This window comes from Myotis lucifugus, unplaced genomic scaffold (genome assembly GCF_000147115.1).
Source record: "Myotis lucifugus unplaced genomic scaffold, Myoluc2.0 scaffold_433, whole genome shotgun sequence".
NCBI lineage: Eukaryota > Metazoa > Chordata > Mammalia > Chiroptera > Vespertilionidae > Myotis > Myotis lucifugus.
This window is the reverse complement of record NW_005871481.1, coordinates 130,484-155,167: the sequence shown is the minus strand read 5'-3', so window position 1 is coordinate 155,167 and position 24,684 is coordinate 130,484. Positions and strand designations below refer to the sequence as shown.

The 24,684-nt window shown below is 40.2% G+C and overlaps 1 protein-coding gene across 11 annotated transcripts in view; it reads left to right on the top strand.

The window, feature by feature from the left end:
• WDR33 (WD repeat domain 33) overlaps positions 1 to 24,684 on the top strand; it is a 105,858-nt gene that overhangs the window by 29,551 nt on the left and 51,623 nt on the right. For 8 of the 11 annotated variants that reach the window (XR_002826267.1, XR_002826268.1, XR_002826269.1 and 5 more), the window contains exons 2-7: positions 13,944 to 14,170; positions 14,969 to 15,037; positions 15,978 to 16,082; positions 18,581 to 18,676; positions 18,851 to 19,002; positions 20,699 to 20,796. Coding sequence is in view for 8 of the 11 variants with exons in the window: in XM_006102830.3 (XP_006102892.1) it covers positions 13,967 to 14,170; positions 14,969 to 15,037; positions 15,978 to 16,082; positions 18,581 to 18,676; positions 18,851 to 19,002; positions 20,699 to 20,796 (724 nt within the window). In the remaining 3 variants the exon portion in view is untranslated. Of the gene's footprint in view, positions 1 to 13,943; positions 14,171 to 14,968; positions 15,038 to 15,977; positions 16,083 to 18,580; positions 18,677 to 18,850; positions 19,003 to 20,698; positions 20,797 to 24,374; positions 24,431 to 24,684 lie in introns of those variants that run through there. The other 3 variants (XM_014468159.2, XM_023744163.1, XM_023744164.1) reach the window with 3 other exon arrangements.

The window sequence follows — 24,684 nt, the reverse complement described above, 5'->3', positions numbered from 1 at the left end:
TTTTGTTCACCTTTTTTCAAAGAAATTGTTTGAAAATCTTTAGGTATACCTCGATTTTTCCGGATTGTCCCACATATTCTGAATTTGTTTTTCATAAGTGCTTCACAATTTGCGACGCTATTATAATAATTGTCCATATATATATGGTACCACGAATCAGTGTATGGAGACACTACTGTTTGTATCGTTTCCAATAATCGCTTTCCTTCGCCGCAATAAATTTCCATGTTACAGATATATCCTGTATCACTTTCGCACAACAAACGAACCAATATTCCATATTTAACGATCTTGCCAGCATTATATACCCTAAAGAATAATCTTCCCCTCCAAGGTACGATCCCTTCATCTAGTGATAATTGCTGATGAGGTTTGTAAATATTTATAAATTTAGGCACAAAATAATCTAGTACTGGTCTCACTTTGCAAAGTCTATCTGATTCATTTACGATATCCGCATTATTATTGAAGTGCCAAGCTTTCCATATCTGTCGGAACCTGTCTCTCGTCATCGTTTTACCAAAATATGGCGTCTCCGTCCATGGCTCCGTGGTCCAATAGTCATCTCTTCTATCTTTGCGCACCTGTCCCATGAGAACAATTAACCCTAAAAACTTCTTCATCTCTTGAGGGGTTATATCTTTCCACTTTAGGCTTTTTTTTGAAAGTTTGAAATTATTCCTATTTTGATTATAATACCTGTTTGACTCCTCTACAAGAAATTCAAAAAAATCATCTCCGATAAATAATTTCACGGCATCTTTTATATTATTTATAACAGCATCTGTGTTTAATCCTTGATGCCCTAAAAAATCTTCTAAGACCGGTGGATTATCAACATGCGACCATTCTTCTCTCCCGCCTTCTATATCTGACTCTGAGTCAGAGCTGGAGCTTCGAAATTCTTCGTCGCCTCAATGTCCTGGGACGCACCATTACTTCATCATCACTAGAATCTTCATCACTTGTACTCGCATTTTCAAGATCGCTATCACAAGAATAATTGGACAACTTGTCTGCACAAAACTCATCATCACTATAGTCTGAATGCTGCGACATTCTAGGTTAAAGCAAATAAAAATAATACTAACTGAAAATAGCGGTACTCCGATAGATATCTGATATAAAAAAATAATTATTATGCGAACACTTTGCGGAACGATTTTATTTTATTTGGTTAAAAAATTCTATATGAATGTCTTTATCACAATATATTTAAATATTTAAACACGTAATAATATTCACAAAACTCAAAACTAAAGACGTCCGGACACAAGAAGTATTTCTCAATAACTATTCTCTTTGCATGGTGAGATATCCAGGGATATCGGTTATAAAATGAGAAAACAATACATTGGTACCCTAACGGTATTGTACTCGACCAGCGCCATAAAGTGTTCTCTACTTACAAGGGATTTTTATGATACCTATTACCCCAATGGGTATGAAACGGTTCGCATACACAGGTAGGTATCTTTGTGAACGGCAAACAAACAAATATTTGGTAATACGCAGTTACAATCGGCCCGAGTTTACACGTTTCCCGCACTCCACCGCAAATCTATATGAACCGAGTTAAGACGGCTCCCGCGGAGTACGCGCAATTCACGCGAGCCGACTTAACTCGTTTCCCGCAATCCAAGTGTTAATACATTATATTAGAGGTCGTGATGGTACTGTTTTACCCACAGCGTCTACAGGAATTGCTGCAAATTTACTTCTCGGTGTAAGCACCTTTCATTCCCAATATAAATTACCGATTCCATTAAATGAAACTTCAATTTCTAGACATGATATAAACAGTGAAGTTGCTAAAACTATTAAGAAGGCCCAACTTCTCATTGATGAATATACTATGGCATCCAGTTATGCTATAAACGCCATAGACAGATTACTAAGAGAAATTATGAATTTGAATGTTGTATTTGGTTGGAAAGTTCTTCTCCTTGGAGGGGGTTTTTGACAATGTCTCAGTATTGTACCGCATGTTATGCGATCGGCCATAGTACAAACGAGTTTAAAGTACTGCAATATTTGGGGATGTTTCAGGAAGTTGTCTCTTACAGCAAGCAATATGAGATCAGAGGATTCTGCTTATAGTGGATGGTTAGTAAAACTTGGAGATGGCAAACTTGATAGCAGTTTTCATTTAGGAATGGATATTATTGAAATCCCCTGTGAAATGACTTGTAATGGATCTATTATTGAATCTACCTTTGGAAATAGTATATCTATAGATAATATTAAAAATATATCTAAATATGCAATTCTTTGTCCAAAAAATGAGCACATTCAAAAATTAAATGAAGACATTTTGGATATACTTGATGGAGATTTTCACACATATTTGAGTGATGATTCCATTGATTCCACAGATGATGCTGAAAAGGAAAATTTTCCCATTGACTTTCTTAATAGTATTACTCCTTTGGGAATGCTGTGTCATAAATTAAAATTGAAAGTTGGTGCAATCATCATGTTATTGAGAAATCTTAATAGTAAATGGGGTCTTTGTAATTGTACCAGATTTATTATCAAAAGATTGTGACCTAACATAATCGAAGCTGAAGTATTAACAGGATCCGCAGAGGGAGAGGTTGTTCTGATTCCAAGAATTGATTTGTCGCCGAAACCGGTTTGGCTCAGTGGATAGAGCGTCGGCCTGCGGACTGAAAGGTCCCCGGTTCGATTCCGGTCAAGGGCATGTACCTGGGTTGCGGGCACATCCCCAGTAGGAGATGTGCAGGAGGCAGCTGATCGATGTTTCTCTCTCATCGATGTTTCTAACTCTCTATCTCTCTCCCTTCTTCTCTGTAAAAATTCAATAAAATATATTAAAAAAAAAAAAGAATTGATTTGTCCCCATCTGACACTGTCCTCCCATTTAAATTGATTCAACAACAGTTTCCCGTGATGCCAGCATTTGTGATGACTATTAATCACAAGGACAAACTCTAGACCAGTGATGGCGAACCTTTTGAGCTCGGCGTGTCAGCATTTTGAAAAACCCTAACTTAACTCTGGTGCCGTGTCACATATAGAAATTTTTTGATATTTGCAACCATAGTAAAACAAAGATTTATATTTTTTATATTTATTTTATATATTTAAATGCCATTTAACAAAGAAAAATCAACCAAAAAAATGAGTTCGCTGTCACCTCTGACACGCATGTCATAAGTTCGCCATCACTGCTCTAGACAGAGTAGGCTTATTCCTACCTGAACCCATTTTCGCACATGGTCAGTTATATGTTGCTTTCTCTCGAGTTCAAAGAGCGTGTGACGTTAAAGTTGTAAATACTTCATCACAAGGGAAATTAGTCAAGCACTCTGAAAGTGTTTTCACTCTTAATGTGGTGTCCAGGGAGATATTAGAGTAAGTTTAATCACTTTATCAGTCATTGTTTGCATCAATGTTGTTTTTATATCAGGTTTTTGTTGTTTTATGTCATGTCTTTGTTATATCATTCTGTTATTGTTTATTAGTAAATTTATATATTATTTTCATATATATTTTACTAATTTCCTTTCATCTCTCACACTTCTATTATAGAGAAAGGGCAAATAGCAATATTAAAATATTTCCGCTAATTAATTCCCTTTAATTTGCACTAATTTCGTGCACCGGGCTACTAGTTTCCTATAAAAATACAAGAGGTGCATGAATTCGTGCACGGGTGGGATCCCTCGGGGTGGCCTGTGGAGATCAGGCCCCAGTTCGCGCCCTTGCAGACCCACAGCTCCGCCTGGCACCCTGCCTTGGTCTGGTGCTGCCCCCTCACCTGCTCCACCATCCCGCCTGTGGGGTGATTGATCAAGGCTGAGCCCACGCCCGGCTCCCTCATGCCTGGGAGCTGGGTGGTGGCCCTGCCCCCTGCCACAGCTGCTCATTGTGGCCTGCGGGGCGATTGGTCAGGGCTGGGCTCCTAACTCCCTCAGCGCCTGGGAGCCGGGTGGCGGCCCCACCCCCTGCCGCTGCCACTGGTCTCCGTCTGCGTGGCGATTGAGTCTCTGCTTGCACCTGCCTTGGCTTGGCACTGCCACTCACTTGCTCCACCATCCCGCTGTGGTCCTGCTCTCGTCGGGGCCCATTGTGGCCGGCAGTGTCTCCACTGCTGCCAGTGCCGCGTCGCCAACACCCACCATGTTCTGTGCCACCCCCCGGTGGTCAACACACGTCATAGCGATTGGTCGAACTTCCAGTCTCCCAGTCGAACGACTGCTCAAGGAGACAATTTTCATATTAGGCTTTTATTATATAGCATATCTTTCATCAGTGTTTTATTTTTTTATTTAAAAATATTTTCATTGATTTCAGAGAGGAAGGGAGAGGGAGAGCTAGATAGAAACATCAGTGATGAGAGAGAATTATTGATTGGCTGCCTCCTGCACATCTCACACTGGGAATTGAGCCTGCAGCCTGGAACTGTGGCCTGGCAGGTAATCTAACCATGACCTCCTGGCTCTCGGGTTGATGCACAACCACTGAGCCACACCAGCCGGGCTTATCTGTGTTTTAGTTGCAGATCAGCTGTGATGCTTAATAGAGTCAGAAATGTTTGGTTGGGGAAGGTTATTTTGGATTGTGTGATTCGGGAAAAGATTATGTTGTCCATGGTATGCTGAGTGAATGAGAGAGTGTCTCACGTATTTTCTTTCTTTTCTAACAGTGTCTTTTCCTCCCCCCTTTTCCCATCCTGCTCCAAATTTAAAATTCTTGAGGCTGAATTATGCTGTAAGCCTTGCTGTATCCCTGTTGCCTATAAGAGTTCTTGGCAGACAGGCATAGTAGATTCTCATATAGTAGTAGTTTCTCATACTGCTTTCTTCTTTAGCTCTTTTTTTTTTTTCTGAAAAACTTGTTAGTCTCTTGAGAGTAGACTTTGTGTGTGTGTGTGTGTGTGTGTGTCTGTATCTGTCTGTCTTTAGCGCTTTAGTGCTCACTGATTTAATTCTTGAAATGAATTGCATTTTTTTATGATTCCCCAGATGTGAGATGAATATGCTATAGGGATAAGTCTGATTTCTAGTTTAAATTGTAGTGTTATGTTAGAGTAGCTCAAGTGAATATTGCAGTGAGTAGAAATCACAGGAATTGTTTTTATGAAGGATGATTCTCTGATTTCTTTTTCTGAATTTGATGGTATGTATATCTATACTAATAAAAGGGTAATACGCTAATTAGACTGAACATCTTCCGGACGTCCTTCTGGACAAAGCCATGGTGGCAGGGGCCGAGGCAGAGGCGGTTAGGATCGGGCCTAAACCGGCAGTTGGACATCCCCTGAGGGGTCCTGGGTTGGAGAGGGTGCGGGCCGGGCTGAGGGAATCCCCTCCCCCCTGTGCAAAAATGTTGTGCACCGGGCCTGTATTCTATATATATAAAAAGCCAGCGACCGTAATGCCGTAATGACCCGTTGCTATGACGCCCACTATGGCCAGCGAACCGCCCAATCAGGTACATATGTCTCCTTTTTTCCCCATTTACCCAAGAGCTCTCTATGTGGTTAGCTGAGGCTGATCCCTGGCCAGTATTGCAGCTTTACTTACTTCCTCTGCTCATACCTGCTCTTTTCCCATTCTTCCCAGTTACTCTTCTCAAAAGTATCCTTTAATAAGTACTGCCCACTACTGGACTCTCCCACCCCAATCAAGGGTGGGGCCAGCCAGCCAAATGCCCCACCCCCAATCGGCTGCCCTACCATGATAGGCCTGCAGCCCCTCACCCCTGACGGCCCTGCCCCTGATCCCATCCCCCACCCCAATAGGGTGTGGGGCCGGCTGGCCAACCTCCTGCAGCCCCTTCCCCCAGCTGCCCCACCCCCTATGGGCCCCCACCACCCTGACTGGCCTGCAGCCCTTTCCCTGGCTGGCCCCGCCCCGATTGCTCCCACCCCAATAAGGGGCGGGGCCAGCCGGCCAACCTGCAGACCCTCCCCCAGCCCAGTCCCACCCCAGATCAGCCCCCCCTCCCCATCCCGATCAGGGACAGGGCTGGCCGCCCACAGCCCCTCCCCCCGGCCGGTCACACCCCTGATTGAACCCCCAATCGGGGGCAGGACCCACTGGCCAATTGCCTGTGGCCCCTCCGCCCAGCCAGCCAGGCCCTGATCTGCCCCAATAGGGGCCGGCTGGCTGGCCAACCTCCTGCCATCTCCTCCTCCCGACAGGTCCAGCCCCGTTCTGCCCCAATTTGGGCTGGGCTGGCCGGATCCTACCCGTGTATGAATTTGTGCACTGGGCCTCTGGTATATACACTGAGTGGCTAGATTATTATGACCACCTGACATTTGTAGGCAAATTAGCTATAATTTTGCACTGAAGTTGCTAGAGGGCCAGACCATTATAAATAGGGAAGCAGGTTGTTTACCACGACGGTAGAAGTGATTTTTTCCTGAAGATATGGGTAAACAATGCGATTTAACAGCCTTTGAATGTGGGATATATGTGTGTGTGTGTATGTACACACACACACACACACACACACACACACACACACACTCTGAGTGCCCAGATTATTATGACCACCTGATGTTTGTAGGCAGATTAGCCGTACTCTGCATCGTATGGGATATGGAAGCTGAAGGCCTGTTCGAACACCTTTGCTGTCTGCAGTTACCAAGATGAAACGTCTCCAATTCCCACAGGAACAGAAGGATTGGACAGTCGAGCATTGGATAAAAGTCATGTGGTCTGATGAATCACGTTCCCAGTTGCATCATGCTGATGGCAGAGTGAGAATTTGACGGAAACAGCATGAAAGCATGCACCCCATATGCATGAGTACAACCCTTCAAGCTGGTGGGGGCAGTGTTATGGCTTGGGGCATGTTTTCCTGGCTTGATTTGGGCCCTTTAATTCGTGTGGAACAACGTCTGAATAGCACAACATACCTAAGTATCGTTGCTGATCAAGTTCATCCTGTCATGTTGATGGCGTATCCCAATGGAGATGGCTTCTTCCAAAAAGACAATGCGCCATGCCACGGTGCTCGTATTGTGCAGGAGTGCTTTCAAGAACATGAGGGAGACTTTACCTTGCTGAGGTGGCCCCCACAATCACCAGATCTCAATCCAATTGAGCATTTGTGGGACGAAGTTAAAAGAGCCATCAGGCAGCTGGTTCCACAACCATCAAATCTCACAGAACTGGACAGTGCTATTCATCAGGCATGGTGTCAGATTCCTCGCATCACCTTTCAACATCTCGTGGAGTCAATGCCAAGAAGAATCGCCACAGTATTGAAGGCAAAAGGTGGCCCAACGAAGTACTGATGGGGTGGTCATAATAATCTGGCCACTCAGTGTATATATATCCCACGTTCAAAGGCTGTTAAATCACGTTGTTTACCCATATCTTCAGAAAAAAATCACTTCTACTGTCGTAAACAACCTGCTTCCCTATTTATAATGGTCTGGCCCTCTAGCAACTTCAGCGCGAAATTATAGCTAATGTGCCTACAAACGTCAGGTGGTCATAATAATCTGGCCTATATATATATATATATATATATATCTGTGCAGTATAGTCCTGAGTGAAGCCTGAGGGATAGTTTTAATGACGAGTTCTTTCTCTCTGGGTCACTGATTTTCAACCTCATGTTTTCTGCTCTCTTCAGTCAGAGAAAGCTGTTAAAGGCATTGCTGAAATCTTTTGACATGTTGGAGAGTCAGGCGATCCAGGTATTTTGCTCTGACTCTGCCACTGTCATAGTCAGCTAGGGCTGCTATAACCAACTACCACAGACTGGGAGGCTGAAACAAAAGACATTTATTTTCTCAGTTTTGGATTCTGGATGAAGAGATGAGCAGGATTGGTTTCTTCTGAGGGCTCTCCCCTGGGCTTGGTGATGGCTGTCTTTCTCTTGCTTTCCAATGGCATGCCTTCTGAGTGTCCGTGTCCACCAGTCATGGATTAGGGGCCTTTCTCCAAATACAGTCACATTCTGAGGTCCTGGAGGTTAGGATTTCAACATATGAAGTGAAGGGGGGACACAGTTTAGCCTATACAGCCATTAAGGGGCTCTTTGTGACTTGGGCAAGTAATAACAGTTTACAGGAAGTGAAGTGAAAAAGGCATTTGTGAAGACTGGTCACTCAGTTGTGAGTGGTTTTATTTTAGGGCTGGGTCTTTTAAAAAATAATTTATTTTCTATTACAGTTGACATAGAATATTATATTACTTTCAGGTATACAACCCAGTGGTGAGACATTTACATAACTTATGAAGTGCTCGTGCCGATATATCTAGTACCCATCTGGCACCATATATAATTATTATGGTACTAGAGGCCCGGTACATGAGATTCGTGCACTGGGGGGCAGGCCGGTCCTGCAGCCTGAGGCTCTCGTAGTCCGGGACCCCTGGCTCCTTACCGCCCGCCTGCAGTGGAGGCAGGAGAGGATCCCGCTACTGCCATTGTACTTGCCAGCTGTGAGCCCGGCTTCTGGCTCAGCAGTGCTCCCCCTGTGGGAGTCCCCTGACCACCAGGGCCAAGCTCCTGTGTTGAGTGTCTGCCCCCTTGTGGTCAGTGTGTGTCATAGCGACCGGACCTGTCGTTCTGCAGTTTGGTTGATTTGCATATTATGCTTATACCAGAGGCCCCGTGCATGACATTCGTGCATGGGGGGAGGAAGGGTCCCTCAGCCCAGCCTGTGCTCTTTTGAAGTCCGGGAGCCCTTGGGGATGTCCGACTGCCTGCTCAGTGAGCCTAAGCCGGCAGTCGGACATCCTTAGCTCTGCCCCGCCACCACCACTGCGCTCTGCAGCTGTCAGCCTGGCTTCTGGCTGAGTGGCACACCCCCAGTGGGAGCACACGGACCACCAGGGGGCAGCTCCTACATTGAGCGCCTGCCCCTTGGTGGTCAGTGCGCGTCATAGCAACCGGTTGTTCCACTGTTTGGTTGATTTGCATATTACCCTTTTATTATATAGGATTATTGACTATTTAGGGCCAGGTCTTGATTTAGAATATAGTTGTACTTTCTGTTTTCACCTTTTCTTCATGTTGAGCCTTTATATTTGGAACACAAATAAAACTTCACCATTCAAGGAAAATTTGAAGTTTTTTTTAGAACAAATTTTACTCAACAAATTTGTAAATGGGAAGATATTTCCCCCTATCCTCTATAAGGTTTAAAATGAAGGAGTATATTTTTTTCTCTCTTTTAACATACGAATTATTCAAAAGTATGAGTAACAACATATATTGATTGTTTTGCATTTGACTTCAGTCATTTCCCCCATATTTGTATAGTAAATCCTTGATTTGGCTCTTGTGTAGCACTTTGTATCCAGCCTGAACACCATCAACTTTCTGTTAATGTTTCATCTACTCACCATCTGATTTCTCCCCCAATACATTAAATTCTTCAACTGAGGGAAAAGTCACATAACATAAAATTTACTGTTTTAACCATTTTAAAGTGTCTGACTCAGCGCCACTTAGTACATTTGCAGTGTTTTCCAGCCACGACCTCTGTCTAGTTCCAAAACATTTTCACCATCCTCATAGGCAACCTCATTCTCATTCAGCATCCATTCATTGTTCTTTCCTCCCTTTCTCCGGCTCTGGCAACCACTAATCTGTTTTATGTTTCTGTGTTAGCATGTTCTGGATTTTTCATATAAATGGAATCATACAATGTGTGACCTCCCCCCCCCCCCCAAAAATACATTTTTATTGGTTTCAGAGAGGAAGGGAGAGGAGAGAGAGAGATAGAAACATCAATGATGAGTGAGAATCATTGATCGGCTGCCTCCTGCACTCCCCCTACTGGGGATCAAGCCCTCAACCTGGTCATGTGCCCTTGACCGGAATTGAACCTGGGACCCTTCAGTCCGTAGGCTGATGGTCTCTCCACTGAGCCAAACTGGCTAGGACACAATATGTGACTTTTTATTTATTTATTTAAAAAAAATATATTTTATTGAGTTTTTACAGAGAGGAAGGGAGAGGGATAGAGAGTTAGAAACATCGATGAGAGAGAAACACCGATCAGCTGCCTCCTGCACACCTCCCACTGGGGATGTGCCCGCAACCAAGGTACATGCCCTTGACCAGAATCGAACCTGGGACCCTTCAGTCCGCAGGCCAACGCTCTATCCACTGAGCAAACCAGCCAGGGCAACACAATATGTGACTTTTTAAATCTGACTTCTTTCAGAGGTTCATCCATGTTGTAGCATTTGTCACTATTTTATTCCTTTTTTGGCTGAATAACCTTAGAGCCTCCTTTGATGAGTGTAAATATCTTTATTCTTATTTGATGTTAGTAATAGGAACTAGAATATTAGGATAATTTTATTCTAATAAAATTAGAAATTTGATGATTATAAAGTGGAAAGGAAGGTGTTTTAAAAATGACCTTTCAAAAAAAATTACCTTTCATACATCCTTTTAGAATTACTGGTGATGACATCTGAATTGAAGCCATTAGTTGAATTTGGATGCTGAAACTTAGTTGAATTTATGGGATAGCTGAGTCAACAAATTGCTTCACCAACCTCACTGAGTCAAATGCTTAGTTCACTTCTTATGTTCCAATTCAAATCACATACAGCCCTAAGAGATTAGACAGAATATTTATTCTCTTATTACACACTAGAGGCCCAGTGCATGAAATTCATGCACTCAGGATGGGAGGCGTCTCTCAGCCTGGCCTGCGCCCTCTTGAAGTCTGGGAGCCCTCAGGGGATGTCCGACTGATGTCCCACGCGGACCTAAGCCATCAGTTGGACATCCTTAGTGCTGCCACGGAGGCGGGAGAGGCTCCCGCCACCGCTGCTCTGCTTGCCAGCCCTGAGCCTGGCTCAGAGCTTCTGGCTGAGCGGCACTCCCCCTGTGGGAGTGCAGTGACCACGAGGGGGCAGCTCCTGCGTTGAGCATCTGTCCCCTGGTGGTCAGAGCGCATCATAGCGACCGGTTGTTTTGCTGTTCGGTCAATTTGCATATTGGCCTTTTATTATATAGGATGGTTTCAGGAGAGACTGAAGTAACAAGGATGAAGGAAGTAGGTAGTACTAAGAATATTTTCATACCAAGGAAATCATAAATTTTTAGGTCCTTTCCTGTTTTTAAAACAAAATGTGGAAGTGCTTCTAACATTTTTTTAAATATGTAGAGGTGGAATTTATTAACCATATGCTACTGTAAACACTCCAAATAGTCAGTGTTTTGATGCTACTGATTAGAAGCGTTATCATCATGGAGTTATTTTCTGAATTCTGTGGATGTGAAATCCAGAATTGAATAATCCATATTACCTTAAAAAGCACCTAAGCTTTAAAAATGACAAATAACCAACCTTCTAAAATCATTGGCGACTCAATAATCTGTCAATACTTGCTCACTCTTGTATAGAATATTTTTATATTGAGAAATTAACCATTAAATTCTATTGAAAATTCTTTTGAAGTATTTCCATCATCCTATGCAGAGACCGATTTCAGGTGAACTTTTTCCTGTTTTTTTTTTAGTATTTACATTATGTTGAATTTACTCCTGGGCCATAAGTTTTTGTTTCTTCAGTTTCCTCTGGTTTATCGTTTTCTTCTGTACAACCTCTTCTTCTGGTTTAGGAAATCACCTGCTCTTTTTCAGTAGGGATCCTCTCAGTGTGGCAGGGAGCTCATGTATGTGGTAATCTTCCCATGAGCTCTGTAAATTCTACCCCAAGTCTTGGGGGCTTAGTTCACCTGGATGTGCTCAATGACCAGAGAATCTACATCTAAACCCTTAAATTCAGCTTTATTTTCTGCATTTTTAAGAATGTCCAGCAAAAATTTAGTCTTTTTGGCCCATTGTTTGGCCTGTGCACACCTACCAACCCCCACCATTGTAACAACGGAATGGCACACATTGCTTCTGTAAAGTGACATCTTTCAGATACTTGGTGGCTTTTCCAATATGCACACTCTTTGATGGCTTGGGCAGTTTCACGAGTGCTTTTTGTTTTCTGAATTCTGTGGATGTGAAATATTTTTATTGATTTCAGAGAGGAAAGGTGAAAGAAAGAGAGATAGAAACATTAATGGTGAGAGAGAATCATAGATCAGCTGCCTCCTGCACGCCCCCCACTGGGGATCAAGCCCACAATCCAGGCATTTGCCCTGACTGGGAATCAGACCGTGACCTTCTGGTTCATAGGTGGATACTCAACCATTGAGACACACTGGCTAGGCTCACCAGAGTGCTTTTAAAGTGAACATGAAGATTTGAACCTTTTGATTCGCATGGTTTTGTGGAGTTTTCTGGATCAAGTGATTAGCAAACCATTTTCAGAGGTCACCTCTGGCCACTTTCAGGGACAGCACTCTCCCATCCCTTCCCCCCTCTCCCCCCCAACATTCTTTATGTGTTTTTCATGCTCTAATTTAAAAAATACACTTAAAATGTGTTTTTAGCCCTGGTGGCTCAGTTGGTTGAGGGGTGTCCCATACACCAAAAGTTCGCCGACTTCCAATTCCTGGTCAGGGCACATGCCTGGGTTGTGGGCTCCATCCTTGGTGTGGGGCAAGCAAGAGGCAGCTAATGGGTGTTTCTCTCTCCCCCCCCCCCTTCCCTCCTCTCTCTCTAAAATTAATAAAAACATTTAAAGAATGTGTTTTTAAATCATTGATATTATTGGAATGTAAGTTTAACTGGAGAGCGTTAAAGTTGAAACTATAAGCCAGTGGTTCTCAACCTTCCTAATGCCACGACCCTTTAATATAGTTCCTCATGTTGTGGTGACCCCCAACCATAAAATTATTTTCGTTGATACTTCGTAACTGTAATGTTGCTACTGTTATGAATCGTAATGTAAATATCTGATATGCAGGATGTATTTTCATTGTTACAAATTGAACATAATTAAAGCCTAGTGATTAATCACAAAAACAATATGTAATTATATATGTGTTTTCCGATGGTCTTAGGCGACCCCTGTGAAAGGGTTGTTCGACCCCCAAAGGGGTGGCGACCCACAGGTTGAGAACTGCTGCTATAAGCTCTTAACAGTTTTTCTATTCAGATGTTAGCTTAATGCTGCTTATATAAATAAGTAAATGCACATACTGAGAATTTCTGTGGTAGGTCCTTGGAGCCTGAAATTAGATGTATGTACTTGTAGTAGTCATATGAAATAGGATAGTTGATTCCTCCTTCTACACTATTCTTAGGAAATTTAAAAGGACAAAAGTCAGCCCTTAAGATTTTTTAGTGATAAAATGGGGTCTTATGATAAACTTAAAATGATTTGGTATACCATCAGACATCTAATGAAAACTTCATTTAAAAAATTTGAACAGTTTTCGCCGGCTGGTGTGACTCAATGGTTGAACGTCAACCTATGAACCAGGAGGTCAGGTTTCCATTCCCGGTTAGGGCACATGTCTGGGTTGTGGGCTCGAACCCCAGGGGAGGTGTCCAGGAGGCAGCTGATCAATGATCTCTCTCATTGATGTTTCTATCTCTCTCTCCCTCTCCCTTCCTCTCTGAAACCAATTATATATATAAAGATGTGAACAGTTCTCAGTGATTTTGTGGGGTTTTCTGGATGAAGTGATTAGCAAACCATTTTCAGAGGTCACTTCTGGCTACTTTCAGGGAAAGCATTCTCCCATCCTCCCATTCTGCCCCCCTCCCCCCATTTGCCCACCCCGCATACGCATAGCACACAACCACTCTAACTCAACCCAGGCTGTTATCAATTGTGGTTTTCCTTCCACCAGGCTGAATTTTACAGCCAGTGCTTAATATTAACACTTATGCTATGAATTGGCCCTTTTCAAATGTGCAACTGGGTTCTGCCATTAAATCTAATAGTTCGTTTTGTAAATGGGTTGACTAAAAGCTACAAATGAAACATATTAGAAAAAGGAAGATAAGTGTAAAAATGTTCATTTGAAAATGTTTTCAGTGCTGATATTTGTAGTGAAAGTACTTTTTCCATACCCCAGTGTCCTAGAACGAAAACATCACCATGGCTACAGAAATTGGTTCTCCTCCTCGTTTTTTCCATATGCCAAGGTTCCAACATCAGGCACCTCGACAACTGTTTTATAAGCGACCTGATTTTGCACAGCAGCAAGCAATGCAGCAGCTTACCTTTGATGGAAAACGAATGAGAAAAGCAGTAAACCGAAAAACGATAGACTATAATCCGTCTGTAATTAAGTATTTGGAGGTAAGTCCAGATCATGTGCTTCATGTGACCAAACTTTGTTTTTTTACAAAGGAGAAAGATTTTTAAAATAATAAAATGGTAATAATTATAGTTGTATTGCTTAAAGTACTGGGATTTTAGGTGCAGCCAGTCACTAGTATTTAAAAAATAATAGCTACATTAATTATCTTCACAAAAATTATTAACGTTAGAAATAGGTTTTGTTCTAAAGGTTCACAACAAATCTCTGAAGAGGATACTCTAATCCCTAGGCCAGCATTGAAATACTTGATAAACCCACAGAATACATGAAATGTTAAAAGATTTCCAACTTAGGAATTAATATGTTGTAGGCACATAGGAGAAAAAGATTCATTCAGAGATAAAGACAGATTTAGTTTTTTCCATGGGTTTCATTTGGAAAACTAGACTAGGGGAGTTTAAGAGGAAGAGAGGAATTAAGAAAATTAAGGTCAAGATATGAGGAATTGTTTTTGTGCTGAGCATTTTGAAGGAATTGTGAATGTATCTCTACTCACTCTTCCACCCCCTGCTATTAAGGTGTGTATGGTCAATGAGAATGTCTTGGGGTTAAGAGAATCTTGGATGATTGGTTGGGGATAATGTGAGTAAGGAGAGGAAGAAATTCTAATCAATGTCAGTAGGATAAGATATCAACTATTATATATGTTTTAGAACATGAAAAAATTTTAATCCTGTTTGCCTCCCATTTAATAATAGCTTACATTTTGTTAGTTTCATATTGAGTACAATGAGCTCATATAGCAATTGATTAATTAATTAATCTCTTTTTAACAGAATAGAATATGGCAAAGAGACCAGAGAGATATGAGGGCAATTCAGCCTGACGCAGGTTATTATAATGATGTAAGTATAAGATATGCTATACTGCTTAATATAAAACTCTTTGCTTAGATATGTGAATCTGAAAACATGTGATCTCAAATTCAAACATGGACTTTTCTCATCTCAACTTAAATTTTTCTTTTAATCTGATGAAGGGTGAACTTTTGATTTGGGGCTTAAAGCAGTGTTCAGCAAAAGATTACACTGTCTCAAAATCTGTGTAATAGGAAAGTTAATTTTAAATTTGGCTGATTGTTGACTTTGAAAAGGAATTGGGGGAATCTGGTGCTTGATTTTGTTGCTTGTCTAGTAATAATTGACATTTAACTTTTCTGTATCTCAGTTTTCCTCAATTAATAAAGATTAACTAGAGGCCCGGTGCACGAAATTAGTGCACGGGTAGGGTCCCTAGGCCTGGCCGGCAATCAGGGCTGATGGGGCCTTCCTTCCCCCAGCTGCCAGCTGCCGGCCGGGGCCTTCCTTTGTTCCATGCCGCCACCTGGTGGTCAGCTCACGTCATAGCAAGCAGTCAAACTCCCAGTTGGTCGAACTCCCGAGGGGACAATTTCCATATTAGGCTTTTATTATATAGGATTTAATCTATTATTACAGTGGTTCTCAACCTTCTGGCCCTTTAAATACAGTTCCTCATGTTGTGACCCAACCATAAAATTATTTTCGTTGCTACTTCATAACTCTAATGTTGCTACTGTTATGAATCGTAATGTAAATATCTGATATGCAGGAAGGTCTTAGGCGACCCCTGTGAAAGGGTCGTTCGACTGCCAAAGGGGTCGAGACCCACAGGTTGAAAACCGCTGTATTATTACAGTATTTTTGAAAGTCCTTTATATTCCTGAATTTGTCTTTAAATATTGAAATAGTAACTTTGCATGTCCTTGGCTTATGTCCTGTGCATCATCAGGAGCTCTTAAAACCCAATATGTATTTTTTTTTATAGCTGGTCCCACCTATAGGGATGTTGAATAATCCTATGAATGCAGTAACAACAAAATTTGTTAGAACATCAACCAATAAAGTAAAGTGTCCAGTATTTGTTGTTAGGGTAAGTATTCTCTTGGATATTTTTGGCAAAGTTGGTCCTTAGTTAGTCTGTAAATATATATAATAGAACAAAGAAAATTAAACACTGTTTTAAATGTGTACCTGGGATAAAAATCAGTGTATTGCTAGTCATTTTATTTTGGAATACCCAATTACCTACTATATCCACATTTAGTAAGGTATTACTTTTGGATTATTTTCTTCTTATTGCAATTTCCATAGAATTCTTTTTTGAGCTGGCCATGAATATATATTACAGTAGGTCTCAGACTTGGAGACCTTTTGAATAGGAATTGCTCTTGAATAGGAATGCTTTTGTTGTTTAGAATTTAGAAAGCAGCATCTCAAGGTGAATGAAAACGTTTAGGTGTTACTAGGAAGCAAAATACTTGAGAAGAGCTGAAGACAAATGGTAGACCTTAATTGTCAGTTCCGAAGATACATAGTAGGTATTCAATACATTTTTACTGAAATTTTTAAAGTGTAGTTTTAAAACAAATGGTACATTGACATGATTCAAAATACTGACATTTGAAGCATTTTGTATTAAAAAAAAAGTCTTCCCATTTCTGTCTCCCAAGCTAGTTAGTAGTCAAAGTTGAGCAAGTAAGAATTGGAAAAAAAACACACCAAAAACAAACAAACAAACAGAAAACTAGGACAGGGAAAAGACAACCATAGCAAATATGTGGCAAATGAGCAAAATCAGTAAGTCCTCTGATATTAGGGAGGTGAGATGTATGGAGACCTGAGAGGGACTGGAAGAGATGCTGGTTTGAGCTCCATAAAAATGTTACAGTCACTATAAGGCCTCCTTTTTGCTTCAGAGGCATATATCAGTAGATACATCTGTAAAGAAGACCTTATTTCAATGGTTTTTGTGTTAGTAGAGCCAACTAGTGTGTAGGATGATTTTGTTTGCAGCTATTTTAATATCCTGTTAGCATAATACTGAAAACCTTTTTGAAATGAATAGAATCTGAGCATACTCTATCCTGTATCTTGTAACATGGTAAATTTCTCATTTTGGGATCTATGGGATCCTAGGAGAAATTTGCACATAGAGGCATAGTCCAGATTACAAGGTATTAAGACATATAAACTGTGGGTCTTGTGTCTACAGTTGGGTTGCCTGTAGTATTTACTGGGTTGGGATCCATAGCAGATAACAGAAACTAGGAAAGTAGGAGGATTTTATTCATAATAATTCAAATCATAATCTGCAGGTAAGCAATGAAAAGCCAGATTGTCATATATGTCTTATAATTTACCGAATAGTCTTCATTTTATGTATCTCATCCTGCTATTCCTATAAGCAATTTGTATTTTTTAACTCTGTGTCACAGTTTTTATTTTGGAAAATAGGATTGTTATATTGACAGTTGTGTATTTGCATCTTCTAAGGAAAATGAGTTGTGTAATCTATCATAGAAACTTGAAAATAAAAAAAAATACGTGTTTTTAAAGAATATATATTTATTTCTCATCTAATGGTATATTTTTATTGATTTAACAGAAAGAAGAAGGGGTTGGGGAAGGAGAGAGGAAGAGAGGGAGGGAGGAAGGGAGGGAGGAAAACAGAGAGAGAGAGAACATAAGAACATGAGTGTGAGAGAGGAACTTAGATGGGTTGCCTCCCACAAGCACCCCAACCGGGGATCGAATCTAAAACCTGGGTTTGTGCCATGACTGAAAAGCAAACACACTATCTTTTGGTGTACTGGATGATGCTCTAACCAACTGAGTCACAGCAGCCAGAGTTGCAAAAATATGTTTTTTGAGTTTATAAACATCCCAGATTTTTTTACAGAAGGAAAATTGTAGCATTAAAATATTGGTGTAGTGTTTGTCATGAAATCTGCTGTACTACTTTTTTTTTTTTGAGAGATCAGCATAAGACTTGTTACTGCATGGTACTGTGAATGAAGGAGAGCTTTAAAAAGCTTTTTTGTTTTTGTTTTGTTAGTACATTTATTTGCCAGTAAAAATTTGATAGCTTTGATGTCCTTAAATTGGTACTTATTGTTAATTTTTTTTTCTTCCATAAAACCATGGTAACTTTTCTGTCTGAATTGGTTTAGTAGTTGAAATCCTTCATTCAGGCTTTGAGTTTTTCTGGTGATTGACCATCTTATTTATGTCAGCCTGCCAATAGGAAAATGAAGTCTATGCACATTTTGTTTTGAAATGCTCCTTAGAGTGCTTAGGCCTGTGTAGCTTAGCAAGGTGCTTGCTTATAATGTATTTAACTATTTTTAATTCCGTTAATGAGCTAAAGTGCTAGAGCTTTTCCTGCACTGTGTTAATAAAGTTTTTTTTTCTGACAAAATACTTGCTTATAAATCTGAGCTACACTTAAGTGAAAGTCGGTATCATCTACTTAATATTGATTATTACAAAATACATTTTGTAAATAAAGACTTTCTTAGTGTTTTAAAAATTAATTAAGGTTGAGGGTTTGTGGCCTTTTGTATAACCTGTCTTTTTTTCCATCCCTAGTGGACTCCAGAGGGAAGACGGTTGGTCACTGGAGCTTCTAGTGGAGAGTTCACCTTGTGGAATGGACTCACTTTCAATTTTGAAACAATACTACAGGTAACAGTGATCATCAGATGGCAGCATCATTCTGTGGTACTGTAAAGAACTTGAGATATAGTAAATTTATTGGCATTTTAAACTTACACTTAGGCAAATCATTGTGAGTTAATAAATGCTCCTGTGAAGCCTTTCATCTTGTATGTAATGTTTACAAATGTTTTGTTTTCATAGGCTCACGATAGCCCAGTGAGGGCCATGACTTGGTCACATAATGACATGTGGATGTTGACAGCAGACCACGGAGGATATGTGAAATATTGGCAATCGAACATGAACAACGTCAAGATGTTCCAGGCACATAAGGAGGCGATTAGAGAGGCCAGGTTTATACACAATATACCATTTTCTGTAGTCCCTATTGTCATGGTTAAATTATTCTCTAAGTGTATTCTGGATGCAGAGATGCATGGGCTCTGTCAGATTCTGGGAAATTCTCTGCACCCTATGAACACAATATTTTTCTTTGTTTTCACACATTCACCATTTTGCTGGCGCCTTTCTGAAGTAGTTTTGTCCTGGTATCTGCCTTTACAATATGTTAGAGATGTATTGTCTGCCACATTTTGCACTGGTTTTTTCTCTTTTCATTTATGGTTAATAATGTGTATACGTTACTTCTTTTTATTACTTACTGTGTAAGACAAGAATATTTCATTCCAAATAAAGAACTCAGTCTTTAATTATGCAACTGAATAAAATCTAAAGCCTACAGAAACACTTTCAGAGTTCACACAAAATACAAGAAAACAGGCTTAAGTGAAGACCTGGTTGGCTTGGTTATGCCATGACTTCAAAGGAAAGTACCATAGGTCTAGAACTCTCACAAGTAGCTCTGGATGTGGCAATCATTAATGGATTAATGAACGGGTTCTTCAAGCTTTGAAACTATGAGCAGGTCATTGGTAAGAAGACTCTAGGACTTTTCTTCCAGTTCACTGCTGGTACCGACAGAGCAAATGTGTAATAAGTGCAGTTTACAATATTTTCAGTGAGCTGTATGTATTTGTGCATATCGATGAGATATGTGCAGTAAAACTGGAAAAAGAAAGCTTCACAAACCAGCCTGAAGAGTTGCTGCATCCTCAGAATAAAGCTGAGCAGCATTCTCCGTAGCTGTGCCACCCGTGTGGCGAGAGGTTGACATCTTTATAGAAACATCATCCACTGCAGTCACTGTTTCTACTTTCAGAATCTGAACAAAACTTGGTGGATAAACATGCCTCTGCGATGACTTTGCTGTGGTGTCCTGCCCATACATTGAGTTTGCACAGTTGGTCACTTAGTCATCGGATTAAAAAGTTCAAGGGAGTTCTTAGAGTTAAGTTAGAAACTTGAGGATCTTCCACGACGGAGGGAAAAATGGCTCTCTCCTTTGCAGCAGATTCTTGGGCTTTACACACAAGTCTGAATGTCCCTATGCTAACTTTTTTGTCAAAAGGTGCAATATTCACAAGATAGCTTGCCAGAAAGGAGATGGGAAAGTTTTCCGTAGACTTTTTAAATAAATCGGAAACATCATATGTAGGAATGTTTAGCACCAGTCTTTAAAAATCCTGTCCAGCTTTTTTCAGTTTATCATTTCATGAAGTGTCTGAGGTGGAAGCTGATGCTAATTTTTTGAGCAGTATTCTTTCGTGATTTAAAAGATTGTTTACAGGAATATTGCAAAAATGGGATTCAATTAGTTTCTACACTTAAATTAGCTCCATGTTTTCTGTTGGTACAACAGGAAATCCTGTATTGTGGGAAGTGTGAATGAATAGCAGTAGTAGTAATACACTTGTAAAGTGCTCTGAATATTAATGATTGGAAATTAAGAAGCAACTACTGTATTAAATTCTTTTGATGAGATGCCATGGTTAGCTGACAACATTCTCTTTATGTTGCATCTTCACGGGTGGATACTTCCCTCTTCTATTTATAAGGCAGCACAGTGTTTTTATTTTTCCCTTTCTGAGAAGCACAGATAATCTGTTAAATGCTGACTTCTTTCCCCTGCTGTGTGTCTTCATGTAACAGTTTCTCACCCACGGATAATAAATTTGCTACATGCTCTGATGACGGCACTGTTAGAATCTGGGACTTTCTTCGTTGCCATGAGGAAAGAATTCTCCGAGGTATGTGTACTAACAGTACTCATTGGAATATTTACATAGGAAGGCATTTGTGGTTAAATCACAATACCACAATACTAGCTTACATCTCCATTCAGTTTTCTCACATATACACTGTCGTAGGCTTTTTTTTTTTTTTAATATATTTTATTGATGTCAGAGAGGAAGGGAGAGGTGGAGAGAGAAACATCAATGATGAGAGAGAATCATGGATCGGCTGCCTCCTGCACGCCCCACACTGGGGATGGAGCCCGCAACCCCGGCATGTGTCCTGACCGGGAATCGAACCTTGACCTCCTGGTTCATAGGTCGACACTCAACCACTGAGCCATACCGGCTGGGCTGTCGTAGGCTCTTTAAAGAAACCTAAACCCTCTGGTTCAAAGTCACTTTGTAGATTTTTACTATTAATATCATCTTTGAATTCTTTGAGCTATAAATTAAACATAGGTGTTTCCTTTCTTCTATTCCTTTCCCCCAATTACTTGCTTATGTGTATGCATTTTTTAGGGCTATATTCCTTTTCATGTCTGGTACCCTGGATACCTTTCTCCAACATACTGACACTATAATTTTATTTAGATAGCTCACATTCTCTTGGCAGTCTTTTTGCAATTAACTGATGTATCAATAGCTCTACTTCTTAGTGTTGATATTTCTGAAAGCTTGTTTTTTCATTATATCACATTTGTACTACATGGCCCATTTGTTACTAAAATTTGGAGGGTCCTTGTTTACTTTTATTGATTTCATAGTTATGAACTAACATCTATTAATCACTCCATCTTAAAAAAGAAGTCTATATTTTCATTTGGATTAGCTCAGTTTTAGACTTCATAAAGTGGGGCTTTTGAAATACCAGCAACACATCAACACCATTTATGGAAGTTAAGTGGTGCTAGAGGTTAGGGAATTAACTTTGTGTTTTCTATATGCAATATAAACATTTAGACATAAACATTTACACTTTTAACGAAATCTCATTAGTTTATTACTAACTAGGAAGGTCGTTTTCTCAAGTGCTTAATTTGCACCTGCCCTGATTTAACCAAGAGTACATTCTATTTCATGCTCTTGGTGTCATTATGCCATAAAAGTAACACAGTTTCCATGGGTGTATAGGTGCCACAGGTATTGGGTGTCAAGAAATTATTACTCAGAGATTTTCCTTTCTGTTCAAAAGTCAGCAGGATTAGTTGTGTTGGTTGATTTGTAAGTGTTTTATAACTTCAGAGCTTTATTTGCAGCATATAGTGTCAATGCATTCTAGACAAGAAAATAAATGCCCTTGATATCTAACCCATATTTCAGTACAGTGTATTTAAAAAATCACATTTGCTTAAACATTCCTGGCCTTGCACATTTTATGTGGGTTCATCCGTAGTATTGTGTGCGATAACTAGTGTAAGGATGGAGTACCATCACAGTGAAAGTGTGCACGCACTATGAAGGTCAGCCTCAGAGACTGGGTGCAATCTCTGAAGTCATCAGGTTTGAATTATTTTATGGGTGAGTACTATGACCTGGAAGGCTTAAGTGACATGTTCAGTGTAAAGTAAGTTCAGAGCCAGGACTAGAATCTTACCACTTCACTCCTAGTCTAATACTACACTAATGTTTCTTCTTTCTTCACTATTAGTAGAAGTTTTAGCTGTTAAACAGAAATTAGATAAACACCTTTTTCTAGGCTTTGGAAATTCTAAGAAATACAGAGGAAACAAAATAATTTTATTTAAAAGCAATTCTAAACTATCAAGAACAATTAATTTTATAGTAGATTAAGACTATAATACCTGAAGTCAGATATAAAGCTACTGTGCATCTTGGATTAAAAAAACAAACAAGCCTGTTATGTAGTAACATTTTTCAAATCCAAGTTCTAATGAAGTGTTATTCAATTTTAGTAATGAAACTATTTCTAAATAGTGCTTAAGAACTTTTCCTCTGCAATTTCCTCTGTATGTGAGGTATTAAATAGCAGTTAAATATTTTCAGATTTGAGTCCAAGTGAATTTGGATATAGTTAAGTGGATACTAACCCATTTCTGTTCTTCCTATAGCTTAAAAAGACCCCACTATCATGTTTATATTGATTTGAGAGTTGAATTTCATTTTTTTAAAATGTGGGTGCTCTTTTTAAGTTTTACTGTGGAAATTGCAAAGAGGCATAAAAGTATAATAATATACCTTCATGTACTTATAGGATATATGTTCTAGGTAATTCATGTTTTTTGCTTAAAAATATAATTTTAGAGAAAAGGAAGGCAGGGGAGAAAGAAAGACAGACAGCAGACATCAATGTGAGAAAGAAACATCAATCAGTTGCCTTCCACGCATGCCCCGACTGGGGATCGAACCCTCAACCTGGGTATGTGCCCTGACCTGGAATAGAACCTGCCTCCTTTTGATATATGGGATGATGCTCCAACCAACTGAGCCATACTGGCCAGGCCATGTTTTTTGCCTAAAAATTTTTTTTCACTTTATTTTTATGATATTTTTCTTAGTATCTCAGTATATGGAGTAAATATGACTGTTTAAAAAAATTTTTTTTAATTGATTTCATTGAGGAAGGAAGAGGGAGAGAGAGATAGAAACATTGATAAGAGAGAATTATTGATCAGCTGCCCCCTGCTCGCCCCCTACTGGGGATCGAGCCCACAATTCCAGGCATGTGCCCTTGACTGCAATTGAACCCAGGACCCTTCAGTCTGCAGTTCAATGCTCTCTCTACTGAGCCAAACCAGGTAGGGCTAAATATAACTGTTTTAAACCATGTTATTTATACCACCCAAGTAGTTTTAATATAATAGTAGATCTGGTGTGGTGGTTAAGTTATTATACTTCAACTGGAGGCCGATGCATGAAATGCGTGCATGGGTAGGGCCCCTAGGCCTGGCTGGCGATCAGGGCCAATCAGAGCCTTCTGGCTGCCGGCTGGGGCCTCCCTTTCCTGGCTGCCAGCTGCTGGCTGGGGCCTTCCTTCATTCCGCGCCGTCCCCTGGTAGTCAGCGTACGTCATAGCGAGCGATTGAACTCCTGGTTTCCTGGTTGACAATATGCATAGTAGGCTTTTATATATATAGATTACCCATATTTCCTCATTTAAAAATTTTTTTCTGAATTTTAGAAATGTTTATAAAATAATAAAATTAATGTTCTTATAATTTTCCCATCTTTCACTTGGGTTGGGGATCATGGAATGATAGAATTCCAAACAATAAGGATAGGATCTTGCAACTTCTAAAATGTCAGTTGCCCCAGGTGAAGGGGTCATAATCATGTAGCCCACATACACTGCAACATCGGGCAGGTACGCATATGCCTATAGCATGTTAGTGTTGTCCATTAGACCATCACTTGGGATTAAGTATTACTAAAATTCAAGAACATTTTAATTGAAGGAGAGGTTTGCGATCATGTAGTCCAACTCTTTATTAAATACTTACCTTTTCCACATCGTTCCTAAATGTCAGTGTTCTACTCAAACATTTTTAGTTATAATAGTATTCACTGCCTTACATGATTCCCTTTTCCAATTTTACATTACTCTAATTCAGAGAGTTCTTTTCCTCTCTCAGAAATCTGTTTCCTTACAACTTATCCTGCCTCTGGAACATGAAGAATTACGTCTGTACTCTCTTCTCCATGGCTCCTTGGAGTACTTGAAGACAGCTGGCACGTCTTTTAGTGTAATCTTCCAGCTGTGAGCATACAAGGGTTCCTATGCATAATAGAAGCCAGATACCGTACTATTGAGTGCAGAATTTACAGTTGCTTTTTGATGTCCTTCCTGAAATTGTTTGTAGGCTTCTTGGAAAAGGAAGAAGTTACATGAGAAAAAGTAATCAGTATTTTTAAGGTTATAATGAGCATAGATCTATTGTCAGG